General features: G+C 36.6%; 1 protein-coding gene across 3 annotated transcripts in view; it reads right to left on the bottom strand.

Annotated features, from left to right (window-relative positions):
• LOC129251847 (transmembrane protein 165) overlaps positions 1–10,210 on the bottom strand; it is a 37,063-nt gene extending 26,853 nt beyond the window's left edge. For 2 of the 3 annotated variants that reach the window (XM_054890864.1, XM_054890865.1), the window contains exon 1: positions 72–425. In XM_054890864.1, coding sequence (XP_054746839.1) covers positions 72–251 — 180 coding nt within the window. In that variant the 5' untranslated portion in view covers positions 252–425. Of the gene's footprint in view, positions 1–71; positions 426–10,130 lie in introns of those variants that run through there. The other variant, XM_054890863.1, reaches the window with a different exon arrangement.
• Between the last annotated feature and the right edge of the window lie 2,586 nt (positions 10,211–12,796).

Genomic DNA, 12,796 nt, shown 5'->3' with positions numbered 1-12,796 from the left:
AAATGAATATTAGCAAATATTGGAATTGTTTATACGGTATATGGATGTGTACTTTTGTTTATGACACTTACGCTTGGTACACCAAATGTGGCAACATTTTCGTCAACATCTCTGCGTGCCACTTCCGCCTGGCATATCGTAGAGAATGTCAGCACGGCCATCATCGCTATGAGCATCTGTAATCTGGCTGAACGTTTGAGAAAGACATTGTGTCTGGTGGTTTGCCAAAAATATGACTGATTCTGCGACATATTTTGTCGTGTTGTTTTTCTTTTAATATTTTAAAGTGAGTGTGGTTATATATGTATTTGCTAGCTGTTTCGTCAAACGTGTTACTATATAACAGTTCAAAACTATATTTTCTATTATATTCTGAATAATCCTCAAGCACTGCTTCGAATTGTGAGTCCAATTGCGACGAGCAACTGCAATGAAATGAAAGGAATTAAAACGTTATTACTTATTATTTTTTATTTAATGCGATAAAAAAGTGGTTTTTGGTTTATTTAAAATATATGGCGTCAGCCGTCGTAGACGAGTAAGTTTGTGCGTGACTTACACACGGTTACAGTGGGTTCGAAACACACTGTAGGCATGAAACATCAGAATCGTTCCTCAGCAACAGGCGAGAACAAACCTCTGAGCGTAAAAGCTTTCCATAAAAACCATTAGCCGAACGTAGGTGCCACAAAACTGTAGTTTTCTTTAATTTTAGCACGAGAGAGAGAGAGAGAAAGAGAAGACGCATTCCACAAATTGGAAGAAAATCCCGGCCAAAAACCTAATAAAGGATGTACCACCCAATTGCACATCTATATGTATATATTACGACAGAGTATAAAGATAGCCGTTATCTGGTTTACTTGAATAGAGATAGCATCAGCATTGAGATAGCTTCTTTCCTCTGATAATTTATGCCTGTTTTACGCGGCATGGTGACAATGAGCAATGCTACAGCACGCTCATTTGTAAAGGAGATGGTCACGTCGCTGCTAGATAAACAATGAAATTTTAAACACCCATTCACTGCATCTAGCACGTTTACTACATACACCTATGTTCAAAATAATAGCAGCGCGACAAATTACCAAGTTTGAACTATATTTTTGTATTATTTTTTTGTTTTTTTGTTTTGTAAACAAATTCTACAACAACAACTAAATGCCTCAAAACTCCAAACGTGGCATAAAATTCACAAAAATTTAACAAATTTAAAAATATCTTATCAACATTTCCAGCTTTTTTTAATTTGAGTACGTCGAAAATATATCCTTCACTCTCAGTTTTGAAGACCGAAATAGGCGAGGAAGTAACTCTGGAAGCGTCTATATACGGGAAACCTGGACTTCCCACAGGATTGCCAAAATAAAGCTACGAACAGGCAACACGAAAACAACCAACTTTATTTTACCACTCCTAAGGTAGGAATATAAAATATTGGCTGGAAAACTGACGGGCATTGCCTCACTCCATATCACACAGCTAAAGTGGGATTGGTCCAGAATGACGCGTGTAATTTATGCGAAGAAAGGGGTACGTTAGAACACCTTCTTTGTCACTGCCTTCTTTAAGCAGAACTGGTTACAACTGCCTGGGATCGGTATAGTTTTCATTTCTGAAGAATATTTGGTGAACTGTTAAACTGTTTGTTAAAACTCGCCAAGACATGTATCACGAACTATATTTAACACGACTCCAACAACACTGGTAACACTACGGACCCTGGTCGAAGTTAGACATATTCAGAACAGCCAGATATACCTAACCTAACCTAATCCGAATCTTTAGAAAACTTTAAGGTATGCAATTTCATAGTCCATTCAATTAATAATAAAGTGTAAGTTTGAAGTCGGCGCACTCGCGTATCGGCACCCACGTCACTGTAGACAGCTATAATTTCGAGGTTGTAAAAGACTTCGTTTATTTAGGAACCAGCATTAACACCAATAACAATGTCAGCCTTGAAATCCAACGTAGAATCTCTCTTGCCAACAAGTGCTACTTTGGACTAAGTAGGCAACTGAGCAGTAAAGTCCTCTCTCGACGAACAAAACTAACACTCTACAAGTCTCTCATCATGCCCGTCCTAACGTACGGCGCAGAAGCGTGGACGATGACAACATCCGATGAAGCGACGCTTGGAGTGTTCGAGAGAAAGATTCTGCGTAAGATTTTTGGACCTTTGCACGTTGGCAACGGCGAATATCGTAGGCGATGGAACGATGAGCTGTATGAGCTTCACGGCGACATAGACATAGCGCAGCGAATAAAGATCCAGCGGCTTCGTTGGCTGGGTCATGTCGTCCGAATGGATACAAACGCTCCGGCTTTGAAAGTATGCGATGCGGTACCAGCTGGTGGTAGCAGAGGAAGAGGAAGGCCTCCTCTGCGTTGGAAAGATCAGGTGGAGAAGGACTTGGCTTCACTTGATGTGCCCAATTGGCGCCGGTTAGCACGAGAAAGAAACGACTGGCGCGCTTTGTTAAGCTCGGCCAAAATCGCGTAAGCGGTTATCGCGCCAATTAAGAAGAAGAAGTTTGAAGTCGCTCAAAAATTTCATTGATTTTTGACAATTTTTTTAGCATACGATGTTGAAAATGTTCTTCAATATAAACCATATGTTCGGAAATCTTATATATGTATATGTATATACGTACACCCTTTCTGGGTGTTTGGCCGAGCTCCTCCTGCTATTTGTGGCTTGCGTCTTGATGTTGTTCCACAAATGTAGGGACCTACAATTTCAAGCCGACTCCGAACGGCAGATATTTTCTATGAGGAGCTTTTTCATGGCAGAAATACACTCGGAGGTGTGCCATTGCCTGCCGAGTGGCGACCGCTATTAGAAACAACTTTCTTCTTCATTTGGGTCTTTCACCGAGATTCGAACCTACGTTCTCTCTGAATTCCAAATGGTAGTCAAGCACCAACCCATTCGGCTACGGCGGCCGCGGAAATCTTTTATACGGAAGAAAATGCTCAACATTTCAGCAAAAAAAAAAAATTCAAAAATTAACGACAATTTTGAGCCACTTGAAACTTGCCCTAATGTGGAATTGGCTAAAAACTGCAGATCAATAGAAAGTTGGAAATTTTTGTGTATTTTTTTTTTAATTTGTTGAATTTTTGTGAATTTTGCACAAAGTTTGAAGATTTGAGTCACATGATTTTTGTTTTAAAATGCACTCTACTTTTATAAAAAAAGTTAAAACTTGGTAATTTGCCCTCAACCCCAGCAACCTTATCCTTCAAATCCTTACTCCAGCAAAAAAGTCAGCGCATTACAAACAAAAAAAAAGACACAGTTACACATACACAGATGGACAAAAGTCACCGTCATTTAGTATCTAGAAGATTATAACATCTCCCGCGCCCAGAATAGAATGGAAACATAAAAAGTAGCATATTTAACAAAAACTATGATTTATTTAATTTCTATTTCAGATTAAATATCTTTCTCTTACTAGCCCATTTTTGGAAAAATTAAAAATAAAATGTTTTTGTCACCTTTTTGGAGGACAAAATTCACCGTCACGTCAGCTCGGTTTGCCTTTTAAGTGAGTTCGTTTATTATGGTAGCTTTAAGACTGATCAGTATACATTCTATAACGGTACTTAATTAAAAAAATTTACTGACGCCGCGTGATTGTTAAAAATGAATCAAAAAAGGAAAGAAACCACAATTGAAGAGAGAAAAATTATTTTAAATGCGTACAATCAAAGCAAGACCATTCGGGAGATATGCTCATTAGTAAATCGTCCACGCACCACTATTACTGGAATAATAAAAAGATTTAAAGATGAACCAGAGTGCAAATATTTGGCAAGGAGTGGACGACCGCCGGCACTATCTGAACGTCAAAAGCGTGAAATAATAAAAATAGTTAAAAAAGAGCCAAAAAGTCCGTCAACAGAAATTGCTGCATCGATAAAGGAAAGCACTGGTACAGTTGTTCACCCACGTACTGTGCGCAGGGCGCTGAATTCCGCTGGTTATAACGCCAGAGTATGCAGAAAAAAACCACAGATCAGCAAGGTCAACCAAACGAAGCGTCTTTCCTTCGCAAAAGACCATTTAAGCAAGGGAATAGATTTCTGGGAAAAAGTTATCTTTTCTGATGAAAGTAAATTTTGCATATATAAATCAGACGGACGTGTTTTAACGTGGAGAAAGCAGAGCGATGCATTAGCAGAGAAGCATATATAAGCAACTGTGAAACACGGTGGTGCTGGAGTCATGGTATGGGCGGCATGTCGGCGGCTGGTGTTGGAGAGCTCGTCTTTATCGATAAAATAATGGACAAATTACTTTATTTGAATATCCTTAAAGAAAATCTCCAAAAAAGTGCTCAAAAGCTTGGCATTGAATCAGACTATTATTTTCAACATGACAATGACCCCAAGCACACCGCAGAAATAGTTCGCTTGTGGGTCTTGTACAACACTCCCCATACCTTGAAAACTCCGCCACAGTCACCCGACCTGAATTCAATAGAACAATTATGGGACCATTTAGATCGGCGCATTCGGGAGCATCACATTACCTTAAAAAATATTCTTAAGCAAACCCTGCTACAGGAATGGTAGAAAATAAGCCCAGATGTTACCAAAAAACTGGCTCATTCGATGCAGAAACGATTTACAATGAGCGTAAATATTTCTGCAAGACAATGTTGGAACGATTTCGTACGGTAAACATTCATTTAACTGGAAGTGTAAATAAGCGAAATTCCCGTTATTGGTCACCCAAAGGGCAGAACTCACTACTAAAATACTAACAGCCCCTTCACAGTTCTAAAGAGACGGTTTTGCAGTGGAATAATTGGACCATATGTGTTTGAAAATTGTCGAAGGCAAGCAATTTCTGTGGATGGTGCCTCGTATCGGCACATATTGAAAGATTATTTTCTGTCAATAATGAGCAAACATTCTTCCTTCAGAACAAACACATGATTCCAGTTAGATGGGACCACGCTGCACACGATCAGAGAGACTATGGCGATACAGCTTGATTTCTTCCCTAACAAACTAAGTCGTTTCGGTGGCATATCTTGACCACCCAGGTCGCCCTTCTTAGCTATTAATCGCCATATGGACTTTTTTCTATGGGGGTATCTCAAAAGTAAAGTCTATGAAACACATCCAGCGACCATCTCAGCATTATAAAAAATATCCATCGCGAGATTATCCGACATCACTTCTCTAGCGAATGACTCGAAGTAGGGAGGTCCGATTCCAAGAGGATATGCGATGTTCAAAATTTCGAGAAAATAATTAAAAAAAATAAAATCCGCACTTGTGTTATTTGTAATAATTATTTAAATAAACTTTTTTTCTATTTAGCTTTTAATTCGTAATTCTGCTACCGTACACCCTGTATATTGGTGCTGGTCAGATTTTGAGAAATCAGAAATATTAATTTCCAATATTTAAAAATGATATCGCTTGGAGTAAGAGCTTCATGGAATAACAATTAGTTCGATTAGAAGAAGACGAATTGAGAGCCGTGTCTTTTTGAAGAACTGAAAAATACGTACGTATGTTAATTACATATAATTAAATTTATTATCATACTTATTCGAAATCTTTCATTCATTATTTTATCTGCGAAATTCTTGCAATTAGTGTTTCAATCAGGCAAGTGTGGGTAAAAGACACCTTACGGCAAAGGCACATTTTGCAAGCAATGTTCAGAATACTTAAGGTAAAGATTTCATTAACGAATTTTAATATGTTTCTTAGAGGGAGAAAAGCGGGAAACACACATCATACTAAAATAATATAATATTAGCACTTAAATTGATTAAGTACTTTATTAAATGACGGTGACTTTTGTCCACCAGAAATGCACACAGGAACCATTATATGCCATTTTTTTTATAAATACTTCTTGAATTAGCCTTATGTTTAAACTGAAACAGAATTTAAATAAATAATAGTTTTCGTTAAATATACTACTTTTTATGTTTCCATTATGTTCTAGGCGCGGGAGATGTTATAATCTTCTAGATACTAAATGACGGTGACTTTTATCCATCAGTGTAGCTACGGTGGCGCCAGCAAGAGGAAGTGGCCAATCGGGGTAATAGCGCAGACACACCAAATTTAGCGAAGTCTCCAACCATCTGTGTGATCCTTTGCTAGAAAAATGTTGCACACAGATGGTGCTTCAAGCAGTAAAAAGGCGTTGCTCCTATGCAACGACAGGTGGGCATTCCCACTACTTAGGACTGGTAGCGGCAGGCTAATCACCTACCCTGTCAGAAAGCAAATAGATTAACGAAACCAACGCAAGACTGAGTCTTGTCGAGGCCCTATGCTCCCGAGTGGAGAAAAAAAGGAAAAAAAATTGTCGCGCTCCTATTATTTTCAGCACAAGTGTATATTTTCTGAACATAAATGAATGCCTTGGTTGGCTTTGGCAATCTTATCTGGTGGCAAAGTGTTGTCATACGCTAAACTATGTGTTAACGTTAATCGTACATGTACGTTCTTTTTTAGAACACGTAATTAATCAAACACAATGTTGATATTTAAGATTTCATAATTCTCTTTTCTTCGCTTTCAATTCATTATCCCAAGCGAGCGAGACTTAACGTCTTCCATCAGCCAATAAAATCATTACTTTTATATTATAGCTCCAATTGATCTGATTGGCGAACTTTCCCTTATCGACTCAATGACCTAGTCAATTATATCGTAATCGCAATAGCACGCAATTAAGAGATTCAAGTCAGGGCCATTGGCTTAAAAAGCACTCGTTTGAGTGAGTATATCTAGTGCGTTGCATTCTAACCTTACTATAGGAATAAGTAAATAAACTCCACTTGGTTTCGCTGGCATGTGCGCGAAAATTAGCAAAACAAGTTAACTGTGTACATTTAACTGCCGTTGAAAATCAAACAACACATTTTAAGCTTGAAAAGTATAAATTCACTGAAACAAGTTTATAAAACATTTAAATGCAACACAATTACAGCAGCACGAAAATCTTGTTAGTTTTCTATTGTTTTTCTAAGTCTCTTATTTATGAGTGTGAAGGGCCACTCATACATTTGCGGGGATTTCACTGCTTACAGATATAATTTTTGCAATGTATGTATGTATATATGTATTTTTTTCACATTCTTGTTCTGCTTGGGTGACTATCGCGTAATTGTTTTCCCTTTTTGTTGGTATTATAAAAACTTTCTGTACTTACTACAAGTACAATGAGAAAAATTAATGGAAAGGGAAAGGATGCAAAATAATTGTTCTCTTTCACTTAGAAACAAGTATGTATTTATTGCGATTGTGAGTACACGAATATTTTCTCCATGATCTCCATACCAGTTCTAAATAATAAATAATAATCAGTATTAGTGACAAAATGGAAGGCGAAATTACGCTGAAAGGGTTGGTATTGGCGCAAAGTACACATGTCCCGCACATTTCTTTTGACTACTGCTCGTCAAATATGAATCTTGAGCCTGTTAGCAGCGCAAACCTGACCGCAAAAAAGTCAGGCGGCATTATAAAGCTGTGCAAGCAGTTGTTGCTAGGCTGCTAACATCGGAGCCACACCAGTTGGCACTTGCTGTAGGCTACGCCACCTCCTAGGTACTCCAGAAGGCATCTTAGTCAACTGACTGACGCGATCCGAACAGTCTGGAACACCCTAATTTACATGACTCATAGACAGTCCATTAACCTTTTAAGCGTTTTGTTTTATTTTAAAAATGTTCACGGGTGTGGTTAATTATTTTTGGGCGATGATTAGTATAATCGACGAAAACGTCATCAAAGTGTTAAAAGGATTTTAATTTAAATAAGTTTATTCAAGTATACTCGGTGTTAAACAGAAAATGCCCGCTTTTCATGACGAGTATACTCGACATAAACACTCGCTCCTTAAATGTCGTTATTGGAGTCCAATCACCACACCATTGCAGGCGAAGAGTTTCAGCTCGTCCCCCGACAGTTGGATTTACTACAAATATATCCGGCTGTTACAACAACAACAACAAGAAGAGTTTCAGCTACATCCTAATCATCTATAATTGACCCAGACATGAGTTATTTGTGTTTTTTTCAGGTACTGGATAATTGGTCTAGGCCGAAAATTGTCTCTATGATTTTCGATGCCAATAAAATTAATAGTATGCTGATAAATTTTCCTCAGCATTTGGTGATGTTTCGCTAGTTAATAACGCTTTCGCATATTTGAATAAAAAAGGGAATATTTCAAAATTAGCCTTGAAATAAACCAAGAAAGACCACAACGGCTGATGGCAGAAAACTGGTTGGTTAGCTGGTGTAGTAACATAAAGATACATGTTATGGGGTGGAGTGACGAGTCCTTGGCTGAATATAAGTCTAGAAATCCCTCCAAATTGTCCGAAGACGACTTCAGGAAAATTGTTTGAATGGTTGTTGTTGTTGTTGTGTTAACAGTAATAGAAGCCACGTCAATGTAGGGTATATCACCGGTGGTCTTCGGCTGGCTCATCTGAAGGTAGGCCCAGGAAACATGCTGTTTCGACGGGTTGGATGCAGAGGGAGAGGGGTGTTAGATGAGTAGGTTTTAAAGGGCTTGAGAAAAGGTGGTTAGTGTCGTGCGGGGTACCTTCACATCTAGGACATATGTTGAATGTGAACCACACCTAAACGTCAACGACACCGTTGGACTTCTTTCTTTGGGGTTATTTGAAAGAAAAGGAGTACGTCGGTAAGCCAGCAACAATTCAAGAGCTAAAGGATGAGATAATTCGGCACATTAACGGCAAAGAACCTCAATTATGCCTCAGCGTCATCGAAAATTTGGATCATCGGATGGAGGTGTGCTGCCGAGGACGCGGCGGCCATTAGGCCGATATATTGTTCCATACGTAATTAAGCCATACCAATATAATAAATAAGAGAAATGACAATAATTTCCTAAAAAAATTGTTTTTTATTCAAAATCAACACCGGTCCTTGAAATTTAACCACCCTTTATATATTATTATATAATTATCTAAAAATATATACTATATATATTTTTTAATTAAATTCGCGTTTTTGTCAGATTTAGTATATGTAGATTCGTACTATGCTATTGTTGACTTAATATATGTACATATGAGCACAACGATTATTTTCGTGTTTGAGACTCGTGAAAGAAATTCGTGTTAACAGTTGACGCAGCCAAATCTCTTACTTTATTGGTGAATTTAAATTTTTACAACGTGTTAATATACGAACTTAAATTGTGTTGTCCTCATTGATGTATAGTACCAAACTAAACAAATTATAGGGTACTAAGTACATACATACAGATTCTTTAAGCACAATCTTCTGACTCATGGCTTTTGCTTTCACAGTGCTGTAAGAAACAAACCATTCCAATTTCTGGCCAAATCGCCATACATAAATACTCCCTCTTTTACCCACTTCACTTGAAATGCAAGGTTGCTCAGAAAAAAAGAACAGATTTATATAGTATTAGCAATGCTGGTGTATAAGCCAATACACAATTTATTATTTAGTATGTCTGAAAAATTTGTCAATAGTGTTGATTCTACAATTTTTCCACTTGCATGGGAGCACGATTGCTTGAAGAGAACGCAACCAGACAGTCCATGTAACTTATCGATTGCTCTCGCTATTTATCTTTTCTTCGTCATACATTTTGCACTGCACTGCTAGTAATTTATTTAATTATTTTTAATAAAATCGTTAAGGAGCCAATTCAATGTTAAGCACCCTATGCCGCATATTTTTAAGTTGTTTTTGTTGTCGCTTGGAAATTTTATTTTTGAATTGTTATTGCTAGTTCGTCGCTGGTTTATTTTTAAACTATAAACATAAAGAAACATATATAACTTGTTAATCAATGCTGTGGCGGAAAAAATTTGCTAAACTCTTGGACGGAGGGTGGGCCGGCACCAACAAACTATTTAAATATCTGTCTTTGCCAGCGTCACTGCTGACGTAAAATGCTCGCGATACACACAAGTTTCTTATTCCCAAATTAACGCAAATAAGGTGGAAATTTTCGAACAATCGAATCATATAAAATTATCTTTTAGGGAGCAGATATAAAAAATGAATTTTATTAAAGCTATTTTTTAATATTCACTAAATATTCGCACTTAAACACCTTCACTTACTTCGACTATTTTTCTTCTACCAAACGAAATTTATTTGCCCACTGAAAATTTATCAACTGCACAGTGTTGTCAATTCTTTGTAAAGAAATGCTGCCAGACTCGCTCTAAGCTGCGGAACTGCATTACCTACACAAAGTGATTTCTCTTAATTCACCATATGAGTATGAGAAGTACAATGGTGAAAAAATTTTTAGAGGTTATTCGCTCTCAATCATTCTGACAGAATTAGCTGATGGTCTGATACCAATAAATGCACCAAATTAATCTACTATCAATACTGCTTTGATAGGTTTTTCTTCATAGAACACACGCTTTTTTCTGTAAAATGAATCCCTAATTAATAATATTTAACAAACATTTTATTAGAATTATGTTTACAGACCAGTTTTCCTTGCCGGCATCCATTTCATTTAGTTTTTATTTTGATGTTTCTCCTTACATTCGTAATAATAATTATCAATAACACAGAAAACACAGGGTTGTATGTCAAAAAGCATCGTTATTATCTAGGAATATTTTATAATTTTGCGAGAGAAATTTTGTATGGCAAATCTCGCTTTTTAATTACGGATTGGGAGTTAAGCACGAAAACGTAGATCATCTACTTATATGTGAACGTATTATAAATTTCGGTTGGCGATAAGATTGTGTTAATGATATACGAAAAAAAACAATACAGCTTTCGTTCATGTTGGACGTTTCAAAATGAGGACGTTTCAAAACTTGGCAGCACTCACACTGACGAAAACAGTTCGTTTTTGCTTAATGGAGAAATGACGTGTCGAAATGTTTATAATTATTTGTCTTAAAATTAATTCAATTGAAATATAATAATTTGAATTACAGAGGCGAAAGATTTATTCGACAACTGAAGAGAAGCCAGAGTTGGTAGAATCCAAAACTCGTTATATCCTTTTCGACTTCTACTTTTAATTAGTTTTATGTACATACTGTAATTTTATTGAAACCTGTGTGTTGGTTTATGTTAATTTGTATATACCTAAATATTCTATGGTTGAAAAGCGTAGGTAAGGGAATTGAATTTGAGTTTCAAATATTTGGCAAATCTACTTAACTATTTTTAGGTAATTAAAACTTAAAGGTTATCTGTTTTAGTTTTATTCTTATATTAAAAAATTTCAATATTTTATGTATTTATTTATACATTTTTGAGTTCATTACTTTATTATTATTATAAAGCATTTGTATATCAATTTTGAATAATTCCAGTTAAAAATTTTTGATTTTTTAGCTTATTTATGTATTTAATGCTGATTGTGCTTATTTTTATTATATGTAGGTGTATACGGGTGATATAAGGCTACTGGGGAACCGCGCAATAACTCACTTTTAACCTCAATGGCGCAGTGGAAACTAAAAATTCCCAATTTTTGTTTAAAAAATACCCTTTCAAAGTTTCTTTCGGTGTGGCACTACTGACGAATGTTATAAAAAATGCACATTTTTCAGCGCTCTCACGAGAAAAAGAGTTTCACATCTAGCCATCTATGATCTATGATCTAAACATCGACTGATTGGACGCTTGGAGAAAAGAATCCAAAAAGTATGGCCAATGTTATAGCTAAAATAAAAGTGGTTGTAGCGTAGTACACATAACAGAAGTGAAACTTTCAAGGCAGACAAAGAAAGAGGGAGAGACTCGAGAGACAATGAGAGAGAGAGAGAATATATATCTAAATAAATTCACAACATTTGCAGAGAATACAAATAGACAAAATTTACAAAAAACGGAGAAAGCTCGACCGGTGTAGGTCAACGCCGTTTATCACCCGCACAAACGCAGCGATTCCAGAACAGCAGCAACGGCATAAATTACCGCAAGGCAATACGAATAAATCCGATGCCGGAATGTACGCGCAAACACTATCAAGGAAATGGAAATAAGCGCGAAAAATTAGGCACCAAAAAAAAAAAAATCCAAAAAAATTGGGACCGAAAACGTAGGCACCAAGGAAATATAACGCCAAAAAGTAGGTGCCAAAAATATATAATATTTCCTACAAGTTTGCACCAACAAACAAACGTTAAAAAGTAGGCAGTGTTATTTCTCACTAGAAATTAGCAACCATAAGGAAAACTCAGGAAAAATAGTCTCTAGAGTATCTAAGATATGTGTTAGGTATAGCTCTTTCTCTTCTTTTCCCCTACGTTATATCTTTTTTCTCTCTCGCGGAACGAAAATGCCCAAAACGTTGCATGGCCTTGAAATTTTACTCTCCATTCTCGCTCGTCCATCGACGCCTAAGAAGTTTTACTTCAAAAAAACAAATATGAGCATTAGGTTAGGTTAATATAAACAAGGAAGGCGAGAAAAGATAATGGAACGAATCAAATTGTTTATTAACACAAATTGTGTGTTAAACAAATCAAAAATTAAAGCAGATCCTGATCAGCAGATCTGTTTTGTTTATATGAGTTCTTGGAATTCGTGAAAGTAAATCAGTGCAAAAGGGGCACCTTCTTTGCTTTAAATGATTTATGGTTAAAGCGTCTATTAAAAAACTGGTCCTTAAGTCTTGAAACGTTAAATCACAAATTAAAAGCAACATGAAACCACATATGGCGTAATTATGCGAGATTTATTTTATACTTTGCTTAAGCCGAGATCCCATCATTATTTGGAAACATGCTATGCTTGCGCAGAT

Source organism: Anastrepha obliqua, chromosome 1, assembly GCF_027943255.1.
Source record: "Anastrepha obliqua isolate idAnaObli1 chromosome 1, idAnaObli1_1.0, whole genome shotgun sequence".
In the NCBI taxonomy this organism is placed as follows: Eukaryota; Metazoa; Arthropoda; class Insecta; order Diptera; family Tephritidae; genus Anastrepha; species Anastrepha obliqua.
Note: the sequence above shows the minus strand (reverse complement) of the source record. Positions and strands in the feature narration are given on the sequence as shown.